General features: G+C 42.4%; 1 protein-coding gene and 2 pseudogenes across 4 annotated transcripts in view; all 3 read right to left on the bottom strand.

Annotated features, from left to right (window-relative positions):
* Positions 1-1,678: 1,678 nt before the first annotated feature.
* LOC118730471 lies at positions 1,679-2,756 on the bottom strand (annotated as a pseudogene).
* Positions 2,757-15,608: 12,852 nt separating this feature from the next.
* On the bottom strand, positions 15,609-23,257 carry LOC118730470 (annotated as a pseudogene).
* CCDC77 (coiled-coil domain containing 77) overlaps positions 22,887-24,824 on the bottom strand; it is a 48,196-nt gene continuing 46,258 nt past the window's right edge. For all 4 annotated transcript variants that reach the window (XM_045588376.1, XM_045588378.1, XM_036457973.2 and 1 more), the window contains exon 13: positions 22,887-23,776. In XM_045588376.1, the coding sequence (XP_045444332.1) occupies positions 23,630-23,776 (147 nt within the window). In that variant the 3' untranslated portion in view covers positions 22,887-23,629. The remainder of the gene's footprint in view (positions 23,777-24,824) is intronic.

Here is a 24,824-nt window from a genome sequence, read left to right as displayed (position 1 = left end):
CTGGATGGTGTTGCTCCCCAAGCAGGAGTGAAGCTGGGTAGATGCCAGGTGCTGCTGGGGACTCGTGTTGGGGAGACGCCTGAGATTTCCGCATCAAGGCCTTTCTTGGCTACACCGACCCTATTCCCATCTTTAACTAACAAGAGTAGACAGAATATTCATTGGGATGCGGTGGTCACTTAATGCAGCCATAATTTCCTCTTCCAGGTCAGATTTGAAGCTGCTTCCTTCCCAGCCTCAACCACAACTCTAGGAGGCACTGGGAAGTTATATGGCCCCCAGAGAGAAGCCCAGGTAACTTCACAGACCGTGATGAAATAGCTGTTGGGGAAGAGTAGATGTTGTAGGTTTCTGAAAAATAATTAAAAATAGCCCTAGCTGGTTTGGCTCTTAGTGGATAGAGCTTAGGCCTGCGGACTGAAGGGTCCCAAGTTCGATTGATGTCAAGGGCATATGCCGGGCTTGCGAGCTCGATCCCCAGTAATGGGCATGCAGGAAGCAGCCAATCAATGATACTCTCATCATTGATGTTTCTCTCTCTCCCTCTCCCTTCCTCACTGAAATCAATAAAAAATATATTAAAATTTAAAAAGAAAAAGAAACTCAAGTCCAAAAGATCAAGGCATTCTGTAGTATTCCAGCTCTCTGCCCTCAGTCAGGTAAAATATTATCTCATTAAAATGATATCATTAAGGTCCAAGGAGCAGAGTGAATTGCCTCAGGCTCCTGGTTGGCAAACTGCAGGCTCGAGAGCCACATGCAGTTCTTTGGCCCCTTGAGTGTGGCTCTTCCACAAAATACCATGGCCTGAGAGAGTCTATTTTGAAGAAGTGATATTAAAAGAAGTTTAAGTTTAAAAAATTTGGCTCTCAAAAGAAATTTCAATCGTTGTACTGTTGATATTTGGCTCTGTTGACTAATGAGTTTGCTGACCATTGCCATTCAGCAGATAATAATGCAGTTTTATTTTCCTCTATTACTCCTGCAGAAAAGAATCAGCAGACAGTGGAGAAAGTGGAGGTGCAAAAGTGTCCCAGATATTTTAAAATCAAATTAATAACATGCAAATACTGTTTCAAGACAAGTTCACAGAACAGTGCTCTGTTTTCCCTTCTCTCTGCTATCACCTTAGTTGGATATTCAATAGTCCAATTGTCTCCACTAGACTATGTAATTTTTCCTCAACTAGCTTCCTGGGCTCCAGGCTCCCTCCTCCACCCCAGCCATCCTCTCCACTACTACCAGATAGTTTCTCCTTCTTTTCCTCCTTCCTTCCTTTCCTCCTTCCTTCCTTTCCTCCTTCCTTTCCTCCTTCCTTCCTTCCTTCCTTCCTTCCTTCCTTCCTTCCTTCCTCCTCCTCCTCCTCCTCCTCCTCCTCCTCCTCCTCCTCCTCCTCCTCCTTCTTCTTCTTCTTCTTCTTCTTCTTCTTCTTCTTCTTCTTCTTCTTCTTCTTCTTCATTTCAATCCTCACCAGAGGATATGCTGAGAAAGAGATCTCATATGCTCCGTGACCGGGGATCAAACCTGCAACCTAGGTATGTGCCCTGACTGGGAATTTAACCCACAATCTCTTTCTTTCTTTCTTTCTTTCTTTCTTTCTTTCTTTCTTTCTTTCTTTCTTTCTTTTTTAGTTTAAATGAATTTTATTTTTAGACAACCTACATGACATTTTCCCCCCCTTAAAAACAATGCCTCTGTTCCAAATGAATCAAGGTCAAAATAAATGAAGAGCTCAAGATAACATCAGTCCCATTTGTCCTAGTCTTTGTGTGTGGATGAAAAACAGCAGCCAGTTATGATGACAGGAGATAGAGCCAAACTACCCAATTTGTTAACATGTTTCCATTTCTAAACCATCCTTAAATAAAATCATATATGGGGTCACACCATCCTCACAGTAGTCCAGCAGAGCAACCATGACATCTGGATTCATGTTTCACCAATAAAGAACTGGTAGTTTATTGTTTTTGTTTTGTTTTGTTTTTAAATATATTTTATTGATTTTTTACAGAGAGGAAGGGAGAGGGATAGAGTTAGAAACATCGATGAGAGAGAAACATCGACCAGCTGCCTTCTGCACGCCCCCCACTGGGGATGTGCCTGCAAACAAGGTACATGCCCTTGATCGGAATTGAACCTGGGGCCCTTCAGTCCACAGGCTGACGCTCTATCCACTGAGCCAAACCAGTTTAAGCAGAACTGGTAGGTTTTTTGTTTTGTTTTTTTAAAATATATTTTACTGATTTTTTTTTTACAGAGAGGAAGAGAGTTAGAAACCGGTTTTGGCAGAACTGGTAGTTTTTGAAATTGTCAAGGATGTGCCTGATTTGTTCTGCAGCCCCTGTCATAAAAGGCTTTACACTTTCTGGTCTCTGGTCTTCAAGCTTCCTTTTGATTGGTTTCATGTTATCTTTGATGCACTTCTTGTAGGCTTCTTTTGTGAAGCTGGTTTCCTGCAAGTGATGGTCCAAGACAATGTCAACACCAGTGATTATTGTGCTTTCAGGTACCTTTGCCCTCAGGGCCTTCAGCAGAGGCATTTCCACCAATAAGCGAGTCATCAATGTTACCCTCTGTACTACTGACCATCTTTTCCTCCAGCTCCAGGCACAGCCCATCTGCGATCTCCCAGATCTCATAGATATTGGAGAACATCTCATCATGGCTGATGAGGTCCCTGTAGATGATCATGATGGCTGCTGGAAGGAAATGGTGGTGCTACCTTAGCAGGAGCATGGATCTTTAGGGGAGGTAAGAGGGGAGCAAACAGAAAAGGAACCCACAATCTTTGGGTGTATGACATGACACTCTAACCAACTGAGCCACCTACCAAATAATTCTTATAAAATTATCTTACACATCCATATGTTGTAGGCAGTTATACATGAGCAGAGCAAGGACAGTGTGCCAGGTACAAAAGGTCACCAGAATGGAAATCCCCAAGTACCTAGCAACGGACCATCAATTGTAGGGTGGGACCTCGTCCCAAGGGTAACTTTTCTTCCCCTGGTCATGCGTTTGGGCCCCTGACTTTTCCTCCTTGGAGATAACATCCAGGCCTCAGTTATATTTCACCTCCAAAACCAGCCCCAGCTGATGTCAGGACCAGCTGCATCAAACAGTGATCTCCTGCCCTGATGCTGGGCAATCAATTAGTGAGAACACAACCCAGAAAGGACACACCTGAAAAGCTGCTGAATATTCTATTGAGATCTCCCCCTTGGGACCACCCCTAAAATCGCCACCCTTAAAATCCTTAGGAAAGAGCTGATGTGGCTCAGTGGATGAGCATCAACCTATGAACCAGGAGGTCATGTTTGATTCCCACTGAGGGCACATGTCCAGGTTGCTAGCTTCCTGGCTCGCTATGGGGATCTAGTATGGAGTGTGCAGGAGGCAGCTGATCATTGATTCTCTCTCATCATGAATGTTTCTATCTCTCTCTCCCTCTCTTAAATCAATAAAAATACGTAAAAATAAATAAAGCACAAACTATTACTCTGAATTCAAGGTCCTCCAAAACCTTTTACAACTTAGTGACTATCTGAAACCTGCCTCGGCTATAATGAGCTTATTCACTGCCTTCCAACACATTTTCTTTTCTAGTTGATCAGGTTTGATGCTTTCTTCAAGTTCCATTTTGGGCTCTAAGAAGCTTTGTTGGATCAGCCCAGTCCTGAGCAATTCCACCCTCCTTGGAGCTTTAGAAGAATTTACAGTGGCCCCACCCAGTGATGTGTACAGATTCACTTTCTTTTTCAGACTCACTTTTTAGTGTAAATCTTGTCCTCCCAACTTCACTGTGAGGCTTCAAAAGTGGGAACTTTGCATCCTCAAGATGTAGCACATCTGGAAGAAAAAATTATTCTCTACCCTTCACATTCTTCTGGCTAAGCTAATCTAATTAACACATGACAGATTAGCAGGAGAAAAGACATTAAAGCTTAATAATCTGTATGCCTTTTGTAAACATGGGAGACACCCAGGAAAGCTGAGTAACCAAAATGGTGGAAGCCACCGCCTTTTAATTGTCACCTTCAGCTAAAGACAAAGATGTTGGGAGTGGAGAGTCAGTTAAGGGAGATTACCAGGACAAGCACAGTGAGCAAGGGTAAGACTGTTAAGTAGACGTAAGACCATGCCTTCTCCCGTGATAGGGAGGGCAGGCCTGGCACAGTGAAGGGGACACCATTACAAATGGAGATTTCCTTTATAAATGTAAGGGATAACTTTTACTCGGTTTTCAGACTTGTCCCAGGTGTGTTCTTTCCTAAAAGTAACCAGCCTACAATAATCAGTATCCTAGAGTAGCGTATTTGGGGGTGGCAAACTCTGTTCCTCTTCACAGCACAAGGCCCATTTGGCACTCAGTAATGTTTGAGGATAAGGTAGCATTTGGAGTGAACATTCCCCAGATCTTTCAGTGTAGTTGTTTAGCAAAAGGTGAACCTGAAGGACAATTCTTTAATAATAAATAGCCCCAGGGAAATGTCTCTGTGACCTTCCAAACCACAGCTGTGTGCACTTCCCATGCTTTTTCTCTCCAAAAGACCAAGGCAGAAGCAGCTAGTATGCACAAGCTTAGCTGAGGCAGTTGGGAGGTGACCAGGGTCCTTGTAAATAGAGTCTCTCTCTCATTGGAGATACAAATCTGCATGACTAGATGTAAGGCTGAATCACTTTCAGGATTTTGTCATGGAAATAAGGCCTCAAGACTAGCCCCCCTGAGAGAACATATAAAATCACTTCAATCAGCCAAACCCTTAGAGTCAGGCGTCTTCAAACTACGGCCCGTGGGGCACATGCAGCCCGCAGAGGAGTCTGATCCGGCCCGCCAGGTTTTTTGGGCAGTGAGCGCAGCCGAGGTGTTACGGTAGGAATTAGTAGTTCATATAGTCCGGCCCTCCAGCTCTCTGAGGGACCGTGATCTGGCCACACTTTAAAAAGTTTGAGGACCCCTGCTAGAGTATCTATTTTGTGGAAACTAGGAGAGATGTAAAACAGAACATACCACATTAGTTGAGGAGAAAATATATCCCACCGAAAAACGAATCTGACACTTTAAAGGCTGAGTTTCTGGTCCAAAAATGAATTCCAAAGAAATTCAGAAAAGGAAAGCAATCACTTTAGATCATCCAATACTGTGCCTTCCTCATCACTTGTTATAGCCTTACTAGAGACCTGGTGCATGAAATTTGTGCATGGGGGCAGGGGTGACTCTCAGCCCAGCCTGCACCCTCTCCAATCTGGGACTACTCGAGGAATGTTCGGCTGCCCATTTAGGCCGGATCCTAATGAGATCCCGCCTAAATGGGCAGTTGGACATCCCTCTCACAATCCAAGACTGCTGGTTCCCAACCACTCACCTACCTACCAACCTGATCATCCCCTAACCACTCCCCTGCCAGCCTGATCAATGCCTAACTGCCTGCTTGCCAGCACAATTGTCCCTAACTGCCCTCCCCTGCTGACCAGGTATCCCCTAACTGTCCACTCTGCTGACAAGGTTGTCTCTAACTGCCCTCCCCTATAGGCCTGGTCCCCCAAAATGCCCTCTCCTGCAGGCCCAGTCACCTCTAACTGCCCTCCCCTGCAGGTCTGGTCCCTCTCAACCACCTTCGCCTGCAGGTCTGGTTGCCCCAAACTGCCCTCCCCTGAAGGCATGGTTATCCCCAACTGCCCTCCCCTACAGGCCAAGTCACCCCTAACTGCCCTCCCCAGCAGGCATGGTCCCTCTTAACTGCCCTCCCCTACCATCCATCTTTTGGTAGCCATCTTGTGTCCATATAGGGACAGCCAGTCATCTTTGACCACATTGGAGCAGCCATCTTGTGTGTTGGAGTGATGGTCATTTTGCATATTACTCTTTTCTTAAATAGGATTTAATTATTTGTTTAAATGCATTTTCTTTTTTAAAAATATATTTTATTGATTTTTTACAGAGAGGAAGGGAGAGAGATAGAGAGCTAGAAATGTCGATGAGAGAGAAACATCAACCAGCTGCCTCTTGCACACCCCCTACCGGGGATGTGCCCGCAACCAACGTACATGCCCTTGACCGGAATCGAACCTGGGACCTTTCAGTCCGCAGACCGACGCTCTACCACTGAGCCAAACTGGCTTCAGCGCATTTTCTTTTTTAAAAAAATAATTATTTATTGTTCAGATTATTACAGTTGTTCCTCTTCCCCCCCCATAGCACCCTCCACCCAGTTCCCATCCCACCCTCTGCCCTTACCCTTCCCCCCACTGTCATCATCCATAGGTGTATGATTTTTGTCCAGTCTCTTCTCACACCCCCACATCCCTTTTCCCCCAAGAATTGTCAGTCCACTCCCTTTCTATGCCCCTGATTCTATTATATTCACCAGTTTATTCTGTTCATCAGATTTTTTATTCACTTGATTTTTAGATTCACTTGTTGATAGATATGTATTTGTTGTTCATAGTTTTTACCTTTACCTTTTTCTTCTTCCTCATCACGTTGGTGAGGTACCAGTAGATGACATAAATTGGGACACTGGCTTAACAGGAGTCCTGAGCTCAAAGCAAGTGCAGTGCAGCTGAAGCAGCTCTCAGGGGGAGCCTTGAGCAGATCATTTCTTGTGGCTCTACTCTTTCCCTCTTTTCTTTTCTTTTCTTTTCTTTTCTTTTTTCTTTTCTTTTCTCTTCTCTTCTCTTCTCTCCTCTCCTCTCCTCTCCTCTCCTCTCCTCTCCTCTCCTCTCCTCTCCTCTCCTTTCCTTTTCTTTCCTGTTGTGGTTGCCTCCTCAGCACTACGATAGCCCTCACATGCAGACTTTCTGTGTTCAGACTGCTTGCTCCAAATCCTTTTTTGACTCCTAGTGACTTCACAGCAGCAGAGGATCTGGACTTTTGATACTCAAATTCTATGCTCAGTCCTAGCTGTCATCCTCCTCAGGCTCAGAGATAAGCATGTGGGTGGAGGTATTCATGGTGACAAATTTTGGTAGCATAATATTACCACCAATGTCTGTTCTTTGTCGTGTCAAGTTAACTGGACACTCACTGGTCGTTCTGATGATTTTCACTGTCCTTTTGCTCTCCCACTATAGCCCTGCCACCTGACTCAGAATGGCCCAGGGTCATTGTAGAAATCACACCTGATGAGAAAGAAAACTTTTTATCATGTCACCTGTAAAACTGATGGGATGGGCTCTGGGTCTTTGGCTTATCAAGAATGCCAGAGTCAGGTCAAACCACAAAGACAGCAGGTCAAACCACAAAGGTTCTTCTCCAAAATTACAGAGGCTTTGTTAAAAAGGTCAAGCGTAGCTTTCTAAAATTGCCCAAAGCTAGCTGAAGTACCAGAAAATTCTCTTTGTAGAGAATTCAAAGGGAAGGGTGTCCAGTGACCATAGCAGAAGTCTTGTATCCAGAGCACTTTTTATTCTGGTCTATGCGGATATCAGAATATATGTAGCTCTATGAGCCCAGCATCCTTCCCATTTCCTAAAACCTGAAGTCTGTGTTGTGTTATAATGTGACACCTTTGTGCTTACTGAGCATTTTTACATCTATATCACGTGTTTTATTTCTCACAACTAAATGAAAATAGCAAACAAACTTCATAAGCCTCCATTTCTTAAGATAACCTTTACCAAGTTCACATGACCAGTGAGTGATGGGATCAAAACTAGAACCAGATCTTTAATGTCTGGTCTTCTTTCCATTGTATGGAGAGGTCTCCTTCTTTGGCCATAATCCCTTATACCCACACAGAGCTTCTTTCTCCTCTTTCTTTTTTTATTCAGGAGTCTCTCAGCTATTCAAATGTATCTCATGGGGATATCTTGGCAGTGGAAAGTCTGATGATAAGGCAAAGAGGATCTCTGGGCCATCACTAAGCCAATGTTTTAGACTGAGGGATGGGAGGATTAAATTCCTTTCAAAGTATTTCTAAGAGAGAAAGAATAGTGCTAAAGCTATCCCAAGTGCCATGGTCATGGTCATCTTGACAAATATTTATTTGCTCGAGTTCCCTCTCTCTCTCTCTCTCTCTCTCTCTCTCACTCTCTCTCTCTCTCTCTCTCCTCCTCTCCCCCCCCCCCCGTTTTTTCTGTTGTTAATTCTCACTCAAGGATATTTTTTCCTATTGGTTTTTGTTTGTTTGTTTTTTTAAGAGAGTAGAAGGGAGATTGAGAAAAAGAAACATTGATGTGAAAAAGACATACTAATTGGTTGACTCTCACACGTGTCCCAATAAGAACCATCGACCCTGCAACTCAGGCACATATCCTTGACTGGGAATCAACTCAGGCACATGTCCTTGACAGGACCCTTTGGTATGCAGGCTGATGTTCTAACCACTGAAACACATGTAAATCATTCATACCAAAAGTTGCAGGTTTCATTGATTTCATTTTACAGATAAGAAAATGGGCTTAGAGATTTTAAATAACTTGCTCAAATGCCCTGGCTAGTGTGGGCATCATCCCTCCACCGAAAGGTCACTGGTTAGATTCCTGGTGAGGGTACATGCCGTTTGCAGTTTGATCAGCAGTTGGGGTATGTACAAGAGGAGGTCAATCAATGTTATAGTCACATGTCTCACACGTTGATGTTTTTCTCTCCCACTTTCTTCTTTTCTCTCTAAAAATTAATTTTTCAAAAAATTATGTCAGTAACCTGTATCTTATATGGGACTTACACTCAGGCTTCCTAACTTCAGATCCAGTCCTTTTTTTTTTTTTTTTTTTTTCCCCTTTACACATGTTGTTTCCCTGGAAGTTCACCTGGAAACTCTGAGATCACTCTCAGCACATCTATAACTCATCCAGCCACATGACAATTCTTCTCTTCCTCCCCACACTCCCCTCCCCATTCAATGCTGCCTGCTTTGCTCTTTACTAAAAAGATATTTTTTCCTATTCCTTCCTTCCATGACTCCATCTGTCTGAATGATGGAGTTTTATTAGCTCTGACCAAGCCTTACTTTTTCCATTGTTACCGAACAAAAGATTCATTCATATGTGTGCTTCAAAGCACAATCAAACCCAAACAGGACATTGCAGCCAGCATGGTTCAGTGATTGAGCATCAACCTATGAACCAGGAGATCATGGTTCGATTCCCATCCGGGTATATGCCTGGGTTTCAGGCTCAATCCCCAGTGTGGGCCATGCAGGAGGTGGCCGATCAATGATTCTCTTTCATCACTGATGTTTCTATCTCTCTCCCCCTCTTCCATCCTCTCTGAAGTCAATAAAAATATATTTAAGCCCTACAGTGGTTGGAGTGTTGGCCTGCAGATTGAAGGTTCTCAGATTCCATTCCGGTCAAGGTTATTACTTGGTTACAGGATTGATCCCTGCACCCCTGGGGCACATGCGAGAGGCAACCAATTAATGTGTCTCTCTCATATGAGTGTTTCTCTCTGTCCCTCCCCCCACCAATCCCTCCCACTCTAAAAACCAATGGAAAAAAATACCCTTGGGTGAGGATTAACATATATATATATATATATATATATATATATATATATATATATATATAAAACTAAAGGTTTAGTTTTAAGGAAATGGTGCCAAACCTAGGGTCACCAGTGAGCTTGTGCAAGGGAGAGGAAGGTGGGTAAGTCAAGGAGCTGGGATGAGATTGCTTGAGTCAAAAGGAAAGAAAGGAGAAAGGACATATTAAAGAAAAGAAGTTTCTTTGTGGTTAGACCATCTGCAGGACTAAATATTTGCATACTAGTTAGGGAAACAAATAACAATTTATGATCCCTATATAGGGGTGTCGAACTCAATCAGAGAAGGGGCCAAAATCTAAAATCCAGCCTAAATCGCAGGCTGAATGGTTTACTGAACAGTCATAAACTGTCATTGTGATGGAAACGCAGCGGAGTGCAGTGATGACAGCACGGTGCGGGCCACATGGCGGGACAGATTTGGCCCGCGGGCCTTGTGTTTGACACATGTGCTATAGAAGATTATATGCAAGATTGCATCATGAAGAGTCAAAGAAAAGATGAAGAGGGGCAGAGATGATATGCTAAAGGGTCGGAACAAAGCACATTGGCTAGAAAAGATCCCAGGCAATTCACCTACTTAGAGCTTAGGACCTCATCTTTCTCCCATGCAAACAAGTTGTTCATACAATCCTCAAGCGAGATGACCCATATCAGAACTATACGCTTTGAAGTTTAAGTTTGGTATCTGTGGATAGGTCTTGCTTCTTTTTCCAATCTGCAGTGCGAGAGCCTCTAATTATTACCACCTCTCTTCCTATCCTCCTCCCCCAGGGTAAAGGATTTTCCATCAAGTCAGTAGACAATTATTCAAGTCAAAAATTCACTTTGACTTGTAGGTTTTTCAACTGAGTAATAACCAGTTCTTTCCCTCCACTTAGATTTGCTTTGTTGCTGGGAGACCTACGAAGAGAAAGGGTGATTGCACTCTTGCTTGTTCATTAGTTGGTGCTGAAACAAAGGCTAAATGAGCCTTCCCTGAAGCCCCTCCTCTCTCGGACCAGTAAACCCACTAGAATATCATTCTCACTCTTCTCTAGAAAGACACCCTCTCCTGTTTGCACCCTACAAGTAATGGTGAAGGGCTTGCAGCTGAAGTTAAGGCATAAGAGTAGACTCCCAAGTCCTGGCAGCTGTTGGATGTTAGAAGCTGTGAGGCTCAGCACAGCTCCAGGCCCTTGGTCCTTAGTGCCCATACTTTTGAGTCAACTCTTGGTATTTCCTTTTTTTCTCCCAAGAATACATCCCACAAGCTTGGTCCCCACAAGTACAAACACACACAGTTGTACACATACTCTCCTTTGAGAGACTGCACAGATGGTGGACTCAAGGGCAGCTTGCTTGCATGTCTTAGCTCTCTGGCACCACCTTCTGTAGCACTGAGGGTGTTCTCAGCATTTTCAGGAGAAGCTGTAGGTCTCTAGGCCTCTGACTTCACAGCTTCTCCATTCCCTATTAGGTCTTGTCAGTTCTACATTCTATAATCCGTAATCATGAAAAATGTTCTTTTGCTCCATTCATATGAGGCTCTGCATCTTCCAGAGCCCGTTCATTTAAGAATGCCATCCCCTAATAAAGCAGAAATGGAGTTTGGATGTTCCTTTTCTTGCCTCAAACACTATTGAATACACTCACCTGCTGGGATGGCTGCAGGCAACCGGCCCAGTGGACAGCAAGGCTGGATTAACCTACCTCATGGCTTTGCTAAGGGAGAACAATGATCCTAAAGGCCAGTACATGTGCAGAGTGCCACAAAACAGCTCAAGTGCTCAAACCCAATACAGACTTTTTGAAAACCTTCTTTGTCTAAGTTCATAGGTCCAGGCTATAAACTCCAGTGAGAGAACCCCAGCCATGCCACTTAACACTCAATCACTGTGGCATCTCAGCAACAAGTCTCAGTTTCCAGACGGTGATGCTGGGCACTGATGAGAGTCAGAGCTGTTGGTTTCGGGTTTCTCAGTCTTGTTATCTAAGGACCGGCTGCTTGGGATTTGATCAGGGCTGGTTTGGGAGAGAGGCAGACGCCGTCTTTTCCCCAGAACAGACTACTCTTTGAGCTCTGCCGCCACCCGGACTGGGGATGGAAGAAAGAAAACAAAAATCCCCACTGTATGTGGTTGTCCGGAATTTAACTTGGCCCTGGAGAGGGAAAATGAAAAAGCAACATTGCTCTTCCACTTTTAACGCCCTCTGCTGGCAGCAAATCTCACTAACGCTGAGACTGTCAGGACTGAGAAGGGGTTCTGACCCTGTCAACAATGAAAGAAGCTTTCATCTCCTCCCTAGGTCAACACTGAGTGCCAAGTGGGAGTGTCTGATTTATTTTTTTATTTTTATTTTTAATAAATCTTTATTATTCAGATTATTACAGTTGTTCCTCTTTTTCCCCCCCATAGCTCCCCTTCACCCAGTTCCCACCCCACCCAATCTCCACTGTCCTCATCCATAGGTGTACAATTTTTGTCCAGTCTCTTCCTGCACTCCTCACACCTTCTTTCCCCTGAGAACTATGCCCCTGATTCTATTATATTCATCAGTTTATTCTGTTCACCAGATTTTTAAAATATATATATTTTATTGATTTTTTTTTTTACAGAGAGGAAGAGAGAGGGATAGAGAGTTAGAAACATCGATGAGAGAGAATCATTGATCAACTGCCTCTTGCACACCCCCTACTGGGGATGTGCCTGCAACCAAGGTACATGCCCTTGACCGGAATCAAACCTGGGACCTTTCAGTACGCAGACCAACACTCTATCCACTGAGCCAAACTTGTTTCGGCTGTTCACCAGATTTTTTATTCAGTTGATTTTCAGATTCACTTGTTGATAGATATGTATTTGTTGTTCATAGTTTTTACCCTTACCTTTTTCTTCTTCTTCCTCTTCTTAAAGAATACCTTTCAGCATTTCATGTAATCCTGGTTTGGCAGTGATGAACTCCTTTAGCTTTTTCTTTTTTTTCTTTTTTCTTTTTTTAAAATATATTTTATTGATTTTTTACAGAGAGGAAGGGAGAGAAATAGAAAGCCAGAAACGTCGATGAGAGAGAAACATCGGCCAGCTGCCTCTTGCACACCCCCTACCGGGGATGTGCCTGCAACCAATGTACATGCCCTTGCCCAAAATCGAACCTGGGACCCTTCAGTCCGCAGACCAACGCTCTACCACTGAGCCAAACCAGCTTCGGCATCCTTTAGCTTTTTCTTATCTGTGAAGCTCTTTATCTGACCTCCAATTCTGAATGATAGCTTTGCTGGGTAGAGTAATCTTGGTTGTAGATTCTTCCTGTTCATCACTTGGAATATTTCTTGCCACTCCCTTCTGGCCTGCATAGTTTCTGTTGAGAAATCAGCTCATAATCATATGGGTACTCCCTTGTAGGTAATTAACTGTTTTTCTCTTGCTGCTTTTAATATTTTCTCTTTGTCCTTTGCCCTTGGCATTTTAATTATGATGTGTCTTGGTGTGGTCCTCTTTGGATTCCTTTTGTTTGGGGTTCTATGCACTTCCTAGACTTGTAAGTCTATTACTTCCACAAGGTGGGGGAAGTTTTATGTCATTATTTCTTCAAATAGGTTTCAATATCTTGCTTTCTCTCTTCTTCTGGCACCCCATAATTCAGATGTTGGTACACTTGAAGTTGTCCCAGAGGCTCCTTACACTATCTTCATATTTTTGGATTCATTTTTCTTTTTGCTTTTCTGGTTGGGTGTTTTTTTGTTTTGTTTTGTTTTGTTTTGTTTGTTTGTTTTTTGCTTCTTTGTATTTCAAATCTTTGACTTGATCCTTTCAATCTTCTAGTCTGCTATTGGATCTCTATATAGTATTCTTTATTTTAGTCAGTGTATGCTTAATTTCTAATTGTTTCTTTTTTAGGGTCTCACTAAATTTATTGACAGTTTCTAGAAAATCCTTTAAAAAACCTTATAATCATGGTTTCGAACTCTATATCCAGTAGGTTGCTTTCCTGTCATTTGTGACCTGTATCTTTGTCTCTGAATTTTGGCTGCTTCCCTGTATTGATAGAGTGGCTTTGTGTGCTAGGTGTCTCATAGGGCACAATGGCTCAGCCTCCCAAGTTACCTGAGGTGGACGCTCTTGGTACACCCCTTTGTGGACAGTTGTTGCTATCAGTGGGAGGAAATGACCTCCAGGCCAATTGGCTATGAGGATCAGCTGTGTCTAGGATGGGAGAACTTCTGTGCTGGAGACACCCTTATAGGGCAAGATTTGCTCAGTGGGGCTTTGGTGCTCACTGAGTCTGCCCCCTGAGCAGACATGGATCTGAGAAGTTGTAATCTGAATGGTCCCACTCTGACCATTGGGTACACTGGATCTAGGATCTCTAAGAAGGTGCTAATTTAGCCTCTGCCTGAGGCCACCCAGCAGAAGTTATGGAGAAATCTGCAGATTCCTCTTCTTTGTTTGGGGTTTGGAGGTGCCCAGATGAGGCCCAGCTGTGAAGCAATGCAAGCTGCTGTAGAGCCTTGGGCCTTCTTTTGGATGTTCTGGGGCTCTCTGACCCAGCTGCAGTTTGTTAGGTAATTTTAGATAGCAAAGGGCCAGGCCATTCATATGCAAAAGCCTCTGAGCACAGCTTGAGTGGGGCAGGGTCTCAAGGAATCCACAGGGCGGAGCAAACAGCAATGGCTTATGCTCAGCCCTGCCCTAAGAGGCCCCTGAGTCTCACTGTCCCTTGGTAATCGCTGCAAGCACCTCTGAGAGAAAGCCACCCTTGTGTTCCACCCGATGCCAGATAGTCCAGTTTCTCCCCACATGAGTCTGGGTCCCCAGAGTCTTACCCAGAACTAAAGTCAGAGTAGTTAGGAGCTTGTATCTCCTTCCTGATTGAGAAAGACAACCTAGTACTCCATTGTCAGCCCTCTCCGAGTATGCTCACCTCCATACCTCTGCACTTTACTTTTGTACCTTCTCTGAGTCTCAGTGTGCTTTTCTCTTTCCTTCTAGTTGTAGAATTTTTACTCAGCCAGCCTTCCTGTGGTTCTGGATGATGTCCATTTTATCTTTTAGTTGTAGTTTTGAAGTGATTGTTCAAGGCAGCAATTTCAGGTGTTTAACTATGCCTACATTTTGGTTTCTCGGGAAAGATATATTTTGGGGGAATGTCTGATTTAAAGTCAGTTTGCAAAATATAATTGAAATAGAACAGTCTCATATGGCTAAGCTATGAAGCAAGGGATGGACCCAATTTAGTGATTTGAAATTTTTTGTTTGTTTGTTTGTTAATCTTTACCCCAGAATATTTTTTCCATTGATTTTTAGAGAGAGTGGAAGGGAAAGAAGAGATAAGGAGAAAAACATCAATGTGAGAGAAACATATTGATTGGTTGCCTCCCACATGCTCCCTGACAGGGCCAGAAATTAAGCCTGCAATCAAGGTATGTGCTCTTGACCAGAACTGAACCTGAGACCCTTCAGTTCAAGGCCTAATGCTCTTACCACTGAGCAACCGGCCAGGGGGAGGAAGCTTTATTTTGTTTTCCTGCTCCCTCCTGTATTAGCCACATACAAAGTGTGTGTGTGTGTGTGTGTGTGTGTGTGTGTGTGTGTGTGTGTATTGCAAGGTGATCAGGGCAGGTGTTTGGCATCAGAATGGTTTTTTTGAAAAAACAAAGTGCTGAATTCTTTCTAAACATTCATATTGCCCTGGAGCTTCCAAGTCTTCTGCTTAACAAAGATTCTACTCTTCAACCAGGCATTTTTACCCTCCAAAGAGGACTGTCAGTATAAGTCAGTGAGAGATGTGCATAGGAAATCTTGCATGCTGTCATCCCACATTTTTTTAGAAAACTGTTCACACTCTCCATTTTCCCTCAGAGTATTTAGAAAGTAAACTCAGATACTTCCAATCAGTCTCTGAATTATTTTTCTCATCTAGGTCAGCTACCCTTTGCTATACAATGTCTAATCCCTGTTATTTTGGCTGTCTAGGTTGAATATTTTGCTTATAGGTAAGTTTCCCCTAAATTCCATAGAATTCTCAAGAGATATTTCTCCTGATTTTATTTTGATTTTTAAATTTTTTTATTTATTTATGTATTTATTTTTACTTTTTGGCTGTCAATTTTTAATGAAAACATTTTCCTTTGTAGTTCTTAACTAGGTTGGCATTTCACTGCACCACTGTTGATAGCATCTATGATGTCATGAGGGTGGCAGCCACAGACTAGGCAGTCCCCAGGATCTCTTTAACAGTTCCAGACAGTTCTCTAGCTAAAAATCAGTGCTGCATCTGTCTGGCAATGCTGACAATCTCATCACAAGTGCTTATTTCTATTGTGCTTAATGTCTTTTTCTCTTTTTTTCTTCTCTTTCCCCCCCCCCCCCCTCCCTTCTTCTTTCTGTCTCTTGGCGGTTCTTTGAAGGTTTTGATGATCAGAGCAGAGTCAGAAGGCACTACCTCAACCTGGGCCTGTCTGTTCTGAATGGTCACTTTCACTATAATCCTCAGGCCCTTCCAACTACCGGTTGCTTTAGTGATTTCATCACTAACCTTTTTTGGAGACAGGCCCAGGGGGCTATTCTTGGGGGCCAGGGCAGACATGGCACCCACTTCCCCATTGGTGCTCCTCAGCTATACCAAGGGGGGAAAAATGGTAGGTGCCTCTGCAGAACCCCAGCCACAGCCCTCTCCACATCTTGCCTCTTCTCCACTCCTGATTTTAGAGACCTTTAGGAAGAGAAACCCCAAAACATTCTCACCATTATCAGTTGAAGTCATGGAAAAGCATGAGATCATGTAGAGAGAGGACAAGGGTTACTAGTGGAGAGAATCCAAGTCAGAATCCTGGGAACAGCAACATTGAGGAGAAAAGTGGAAGAGAAGTCAAAGACAAGGAGAGGCATGCCCAGCAGACACAGGAGTCAGATGAGCACAGAAAGCTAAGAAGCTGGAGAGCAGGAACAATGTCATGCAGATATGGACAGGGCAGCACCCCCAAATGCCAGTGCCCAGGAGGTAAGGCTGGGAGACCAGCCGTGATGCACCAGGAGACAGGAGGGATAAACTCAAGAGGGGTCTAGTCAGACTGAGTTGATGTAAAATGCAGAATCCCAAAGATGTTATAGAGGTAAGCAGAGAACATGTAGAGAAATAAGAGCTTCTTATAAGGTCATTTTTTGGGGGAAAGGAGTTCATTACTTCGGCATATGAAGAAAAAGAACAGAACTGATTGTACATAGAGAACTTAACTATTTTCTGAAGGAGCTTATCAGGTTCAGGAGGTGTAAGGCTGAAGTGGAAAAATCACTCTAATGTAAGTAAAAAAACTCTAGACAGACCAGTTCAATCTTGACTCATTTTTTAAAAATTTGATTTCAGAGAGAGGAAGGAAAAGGGAGAGAGAGGAAAAAAGAGGGAGAAAGAGATAGAAACATTCATGATGAGAGAATGATCAGCTGCCTCCTGCATACTCTCTATTAGGGATGGATCCCACAACCCAGGCATGTGACCTGACCAGGAATTGAACCATGACCTCCTGGTTCATAGATCAATGCTCAATTACTGAGCCACACTGGCCAGGCAGTCTTGACTCATATTTTTTTTTTTTTAAGTTGGAATCAAATTAAATCTTATTAAAGTCTTCATGACAATACTATATTAGGTCATTCAAGTTCTAGATCCCTTTGCTTAATATTTGATTATCCCTTTCCAAATGTCAAGGCAAGATTGCCAATTAAGAAGCTCTGGGACAATCAATATAGCAATATCAAACTTGTACTAATTTAAAATTAGTCCTGGAATTGTTAAATACTAAGTGCTTAGTGGATATGACCATTATGAGCCAAAAGGGAAGAAAATGTCACAAAACCAATACCAGGCCCACTGGAAACATCATGGTTCAATCTGGAGTCAGTGGGATGCAAAAACTACAGACTAATCATGTCAAAATGGAGTGGCTGACAGGGGGGAAACTGGCGTATGTACACAGGATTGTTCTGTATGATTTTTTACAACCACATGTGAATCTACAATTATCTAAGGTAGAAAGAGCAATCCCTCCCCTCCCCACTTGCCCCTTATCCACATAGGATATGATTCAAGACCTTCAGAGGATGCCTGAAACCACAGATAGTACTGAACCCTATATATACTATTTTCCCTATGCATACATACCTATGATAAAGTTTAATTAATAAATATCTGAACACAAGCACTGCAATGCCATAAGAGTTAATCTAATAACTGAGATGGCTTCCGTGTGTGTACATCCTAGATATGCTGGATAAAGGGATGGCTAATGTCCTAGAAAGGATGCAGTAAAATGGTCAGGAGATTTCATCATGTTATTCAGGATGTCGCACAACTGTCTGGCCAGCGTGTTTCAGTGGTTAATCATTGACCTATGACTAGGGTGTCGAACTCAATCAGAGAAGGGGCCAAAATCTAAAATCCAGCCTAAATCGCGGGCCAAATGGTTTACTGAACAGTCATAAACTGTCATTGTGATGAAAACGCAGCGGAGTGCAGTGATGACAGCGCGGTGCGGGCCACATTGCAAGGCCTGGCGGGACGGATTTGGCCCGCGGGCCTTGTGTTTGACACATGTGATAGGACAGTGGTCTGCAAACTCATTAGTTAACAGAACCAAATATCAACAGTACAATGATTGAGATTTCTTTTGAGAGCCAAATTTTTTAAACTTAAACTTCTTCTAACACCACTTCTTCAAAATAGACTTGCCCAGACTGTGGTATTTTGTGGAAGAGTCACACTCAAGGGGCCAAAGAGCCGAATGTGGCTCGCGATGTCGAATGTTGCCAACCACGGAACTAGGGCATCATGTTTTGATTCTTGGTCAGGGCTTATGCCCAGGTTTCAGGCTTGATCCCCCTGGGGAGCATGCAGGAGGCAACCAATCAATGATTCTCTTTCGTCATTGATGTTTCTATCTTTCTCCCTCTCCTTTACTTTCCGAAATCATTAAATAAAAAATATTTTTTAAAAAACTACAGGCTCCTCCCAGGCGAGGATCATGCAGGAGGCAACCAATCAATGTGTTTCTCTCACATTGACATTTCTCTTTTTCCCTCTCTATTTTTTTATTTTTATTTATTTTTTTAAATATATTTTATTGATTTTGTACAGAGAGGAAGGGAGAGAGATAGAGAGTTAGAAACATCGATGGGAGAGAGTCATCGATCAGCTGCCTCTTGCACACCCCCTACTGGGGATATGCCCGCAACCAAGGTACATGCCCTTGACCGGAATCGAACCCGGGACCCTTCAGTCCCCAAGCTGACGCTCTATCCATTGAGCCAAACCGGTTTCAGCTCCCTCTCTCTCTTTAAAAAAAAAAAAAAAAAAAAAAAAAAAAAAAAAAAAAAAAAAAAAAAAAAAAATCAATGGAAAAATAGCCTTTTGTAGGGCTAACTTGAAACTAAGCCACTAGTCAATCCAGGAGTGGAATACTCCATAGCTCCTTAGACCATAAAGTAGTATTCTAATGTAGAGACTTTAAAAAATAAACAAACACAAAACCCTTGCAGGAGCCCACTTAAGTGGTACCAACCTTGGCTTCCAAATGGAACAGTACATCTACAAAAGGAAAAATTATGTCAGTTATTGCTTTAGCTTGGGTTTTTAGTGTGTGTGTGTGTGTGTGTGTGTGTGTGTGTTTTCCATTCCAGTTTTAAGAACAAATTTTGACCTTGCTGTTTTGTGTTTGTTTGTTGTTGTTGTTGTTTTTTTTTGGGGGGGGGGGGAGAAAGGAAAAAACCCCCAAACCCTATTGAAACATTTCTTTTGCAGTGTCTCCTTTCATTTAGTAGCCAAATCCCCCCTCCAGCTCCGTCTCTTCACTTGCCCTTTTTCCAGCTGGTCTGCCTATTTTAGATTTATTTTGCCTCTGTGTCTCACCTTTCTGGGAAGTTTGGAAGGTACGTGAGCAGACTATGACTTGCTGCAATCCTAGACATTTTTCCATTGGCAGTCAGCTCAACTCAATTAACTCCTCCCTCATGAAGACCTATCCCTCACAATTCTATCACATGCTCCTTAGCAGCTCCCTCTTATATTTCCAAATGTTCACTCTTTTCATCAAGTTCCTCATCACATCAATGCCCATCTCTCTTTTAGTGGATGGCCTTGATTTTATTTCCTCTATTAAAAATGATGCAATCACCCCTTATCTACCCTTATTGCCTCCTTCAACACTGGCTCTCAATCTCCTCCAGCATCTTTTCCCCAAACACCCACTCTCATTACTCTATTTTCAATACCTTCCTCTGCTTTCCCCTTTCAGTCTATAAGTATGTTACATCTTTTCCAACCTAAAACCATCAAAACTCCTTTCCTTGGTTCTATCAACTCTCAAGCTACTTCCATCTTCCTCTTTGTCTCATCTCTCAACCTAATATGGGCTGACCTCCATCTCTACTTCACTGAAATTGCTCTAAATTCACCTGTTACTAAATTGCCAAATCTTAATTATAACTTACCTTATTTTTCTATGAAGTGGCAATACCCAATTCTAATTTATGTTCCTTCTCCCTCCCCCAAAGTAACAACACTGCCAGCCTTTTACTTCTTCGGCTTTTCATCCCTCTAGGTTTCCAGAAAACTTATTATTCAGACCATTCTTTCATTATGAGGTATCTCCTCTTGGCCCTCTTCTCATTCTATATGCTTCCCATCTCTGCTTCATCCACACCCGAATTTGAATCAATGATTTAAATTATCTTCTGTATAACAATAATTTCAAATCTCTATCTTTAATCTTAACTTCTCTTTGACCTCCCTTATCACTAACATCTAATTTCAAATTTATTGGAAATTTGCTTCTCATATATGCTACATCTCAGTTAATGCTGTCACCATACACATGGTTCCCCAAACCAGAAACTGTGGATTTAGAGAATTATCCTTAATTCTTCCCTAACCTTCCTATTTCTTCCATTGTAGGGAAGTGATGTTCACTGTCCCTTCCTATCCATTCCCAATGTCTCTTTAGCTCAGGCCTTGAATTTCTATTCTGGATAGGGACTGTAGCCATCTTCTCTTGTCTGGTTTCTGATTGCAGTGAGCTGTGACAATACTATCTGCTCTGTTGCAAATATTACAGTAAATCTTAGTAGCCCAATTAGTGTGGTGTGGGTGGAGAGGCAGTGAGAAGCATAAGACTGGACCAAAAATAATATAGTCATAGGCTATTCTGTTGGGAAAAAATAACATATATTTCAGTGAATAAAAAGGTGACTTGTCCTAGCTGGTTTGGCTCAATGGATAGAGTGTCTGCCTGGGGACTGAAGGCTCCTGGATTTGATTCCAGTTAAGAGCACATGCCCAGGTTGCTGGCTCCATCTTCAAGAGGGGGCATGCAGAAGGCAGACTATGATTCTCTCTCATCATTGATGTTTTTCTCTCTCTCTCCCTCTCCCTTCCTCTCTGAAATATATATATATATATATATATATATATATATATATATATATTTAAAGGTGACTTATTATTAAGTTACTCATATGTAGGCTAGAAGAGAAAATTTAAAAGGCAAAGAAATGATACTGATGGCTCTTTTGTAAAGATCTTTTGCACCATCCTTTGCTTTGTTTCTGCAGATCCTGCAGTGAATTCTGGTATTGACTGTTCCTTGCCTTGATCTGCAGTGTAAGGGCTTCCTAGGAAATAAACATTTCATTTATTTATTAATGTGTGATACAAAAATGAGTTTGCACTTCAAATTCTTTCAATGCATGAGTATCCTATATAATAAATAGGTAATATGCAAATTGACCAACACACACACGATAGCCATCCTCATGTGGTCAAAGATGACTACCACAAGATGGCCAGCAGGGGAGGGAGTTGTGGGCTATCAGGCCAATAGGGGAGGGCAGTTGGGAGGGACCAGGTCTGCAAGAAAGGGCAGTTGGGGGCAACCAGGCCTGCAGAGGAGGGCAGTTGGTGCAGGATCAGGCCTGCAGGGGAGGGCAGTTGGGGGCAACCAGGCCAGCAGGGGAAGGCAGTTGGGGGTAACCAGGCTGGCAGGGGAGAGCAGTTGGTGCAGGATCAGGCCTACAGAGGAGGGCAATTGGCGGCAACCAGGACAGCAGGGGAGGATAGTTGTGGGTAACCAGGCTGGCAGGGGAGGGCAGTTGGTGCAGGACCAGGCCTGCAGGGGAGGGCAGTTGTGGGGAACCAGTCCAGCAGGGGAGGACAGTTAGGGGTGACCAGGACAGCAGGGGAGGGCAATTAGGAGGGCAATCGGGCCAGCAGGGGAGCAGTTAGGCGTTGATCAGGCTGGCAGGGGAGTGGTTAGGAGTTGATCAGGCTGGAAGGTATAGTGGTTTGGGGCAATCAGGCAGGCAGACAGGCAATTAATTGGGAGCCAGCAGTCCTGGATTGTGAGAGGGATGTCTCACTGCCTTCAAGGGGTCCGAGATTAGAGAGGGTGCAGGCTAGGCTGAAGGACACCCCAACCCCCATGCATGAATTTTGTGCCCAGGGCCTCTAGTCACTAAATATTTCTGATGCTATTTTCATTTTGTTTTCAATTCATGCAAAAGGTAATGAAATATATGACTTCACATTATTGTATTAAATGAAATTCATGTATTTCTTTTGTCCTATATTACATAACTTTGTCTCCTGGTCTTGTACTTTCCAAAACATTTCATTCTTCCATGCCTTCACACATATTGTCCTTCTACCTAAAATGCCCAAATTCTTATCTGACTTCAAATTTACTTTTACAATTCAGCTCAAATATGACCTTATTTAAGTCACCTTCTCTGTTGTTGTGTGGTGTGTATGTATGTGTGTGTGTTTAATCCTTATCCAACGATGTTTTTTCCATTGATTTTTAGAGAGTAGAAGAAAGGGAGGGAAGGAGAGAGGAGGAGAAGAAGGGGGTGGGGGAGGGAGAAACATCAAAGTGAGAGTGACACACACAATTACTTTTTTCTCAAAGCATAGCAATTTGCCTAAAAGAGGATATAGATAAAAAAAAATGGAAAAGTGCCGGCACCAGTTTGGCTCAGTGGTAGAGCGTCGGTCTGCGGACTGAAGGGTTCCGGGTTCGATTCCGGTCAAGGGCATGTACGTTGGTTGCGGGCACATCCCCAGTAGGGGGTGTGCAAGAGGCAGCTGGTCTATGATTCTCTTTCATCGATGTTTCTAACTCTCTATCCCTCTCTCTTCCTCTCTGTGAAAAATCAATAAAATATATTTTAAAAAAAATGGAAAAGTGTTAGTGTCATCATCTTTAGTACTAACTGGCTACCTCCAATACCAGACAACTTCAAAGAACACATTTAGGAAAACTTTAATATTTATACAGGACTGTAGAGACCATGCAACAAATAAGTAAACCAAGTCACCAACAAAGTATAAATGTGCTTTTAACATGAAATTATAGAAAACTCAAAGAGAATATTTTCAATTACATATTTTATTGAAAAATAGTTAATTTAAAATATTTAAATTATTTAAAAATGTTATTGGTACAATGCTGAACTTTTCATACAAGGATTATTAAATTTTTACTCCCTCTTAACCAAAGTGGCAACTTTATTTTCCTCAATACATTTTGCTTAAGAGCAGGGTCTCTATCGCCCTCTGGTGAAACTTTGAGATTGGGTGTCCATAAAAGTAACTCAGGCCTCCCAACTCTCAACTGAAGACAATTACATAGCATTACTGCCTATTCGCGCTCCACGGTTGTCCCTCTGCCTAAGAGAAGGCCATTTGGGTGGATACCTTTGTCTCCTCAATGAAAGTGTTTCTCTTATGACACTCAGCCATGCTCATAGCAAACATCCTTCCTTCCTAAGTTTTCACGGTCACTGTCTTCTTAAAAAATAAAAAACTCTCATTATAAATGGGAAAAATATGTGGTCTCTGAGTAATTTAGGTTATAATCAAGACCAAAAAACCCCACACAAAACACACATATAAAAAAGCAAAAATGGTGAATAGGACAGCAAAAATTATAAAGTTTACAATGCAAGAATGGCTTTTTTAGTGGTCCCTGATTCTTCATCCTGTCTTTATAATAATGGGTACCACCATTCTAGTCAACTCTGCCCACAGTTTCTGGGAGATGATATTTTTCTCAGATTTCACACACACACACAAAAACTCACTACAGACCAAGGCCATTTCTAAAAGTAAATATCAACAGAGTCTAAGTTCATTCTCCAGACCAAATAGTTTGGACTTTAGGTTCTTCAGTTCTCCTTGTATTTTATGTGCTCGTTTATTGCTGTCACGAACCTCACACAGAATAGCAAGATCCTGGTTTGCCCGAGCATTAACTGTTGCCTAGAGATTTAAAAAAAGAAGAAGAAATGATTACAGCATATGCCAGTGGAGAGAAATCAGTCATAAAGACCAAACTATGACGGCTCTTTTTTATGAGACATTTGGTATACAAGGTAAATCCAATTCTTAGTTTTAGTGACTAACAAAAAGGTAGTAATGTAGAATAAAAGAGACCAATATAAACATCATTGGTAAATTTGTTAAGAAAGTACCTCTTCTTTTTTACAATCAACTTTGGAGCATAGTGATGATGGGTGGACAACTGGTTAAGTCTCTGTAAAAAGGTTCTTGAAACTTTGTTTCTAAATAAAGCTGTGTCTGATAGGGAAAAATTACTTTATTACTCAATTACTCACTTTCCCTACTTGTAAAAAACAAACAAACAAACAAAAAACATAGATCTTTTTTAAATTAAAAAAATAAATAAATCTTTATTGTTCAGATTATTACAGTTGTTCCTCTTTCCCCATACTCCCCATAGCTCCCCTCCACCTGGTCCTCATCCCACCCTTTTCCCTTAACCCCCCCCCCCAACTGTCCTCATCCATAGATGTACAATTTTTGTCCAATCTCTTCCCGCACCCCCCACATCCCTGTCCCCAAGATATGTCAGTCCACTCTCTTTCTATGTCCCTGATTCTATTATATTCACCAGTTTATTCTGTTCATCAGATTTTTTATTCATTTGATTTTTAGATTCACTTGTTGATAGATATGTATTTGTTGTTCATAATTTTTATCTTTACCATTTTCTTCTTCTTCCTCTTCTTAAAGAATACCTTTCAGCGTTTCATATAATACTGGCTTGGTGGTGATGAACTCCTTTAGCTTTTTTTTTATCTGTGAAGCTCTTTATCTGACCTTCAATTCTGAATGTCAGCTTGGCTGGGTAGGGTACTATTGGTTATAGGTTCTTGATAATCATCACTTTGACTATTTCTTGCCACTCCCGTCTGACCTACATAGTTTCTGTTAAGAAATCAGCTGACAATTGTATGGGTGCTTCCTTGTAGGTAACTGTTTTTCTCTTGCTGCTTTTAATATTCTC

Source organism: Pipistrellus kuhlii, unplaced genomic scaffold (genome assembly GCF_014108245.1).
Source record: "Pipistrellus kuhlii isolate mPipKuh1 unplaced genomic scaffold, mPipKuh1.p scaffold_m20_p_3, whole genome shotgun sequence".
Taxonomy (NCBI): Eukaryota; Metazoa; Chordata; class Mammalia; order Chiroptera; family Vespertilionidae; genus Pipistrellus; species Pipistrellus kuhlii.
Note: the sequence above shows the minus strand (reverse complement) of the source record. Positions and strands in the feature narration are given on the sequence as shown.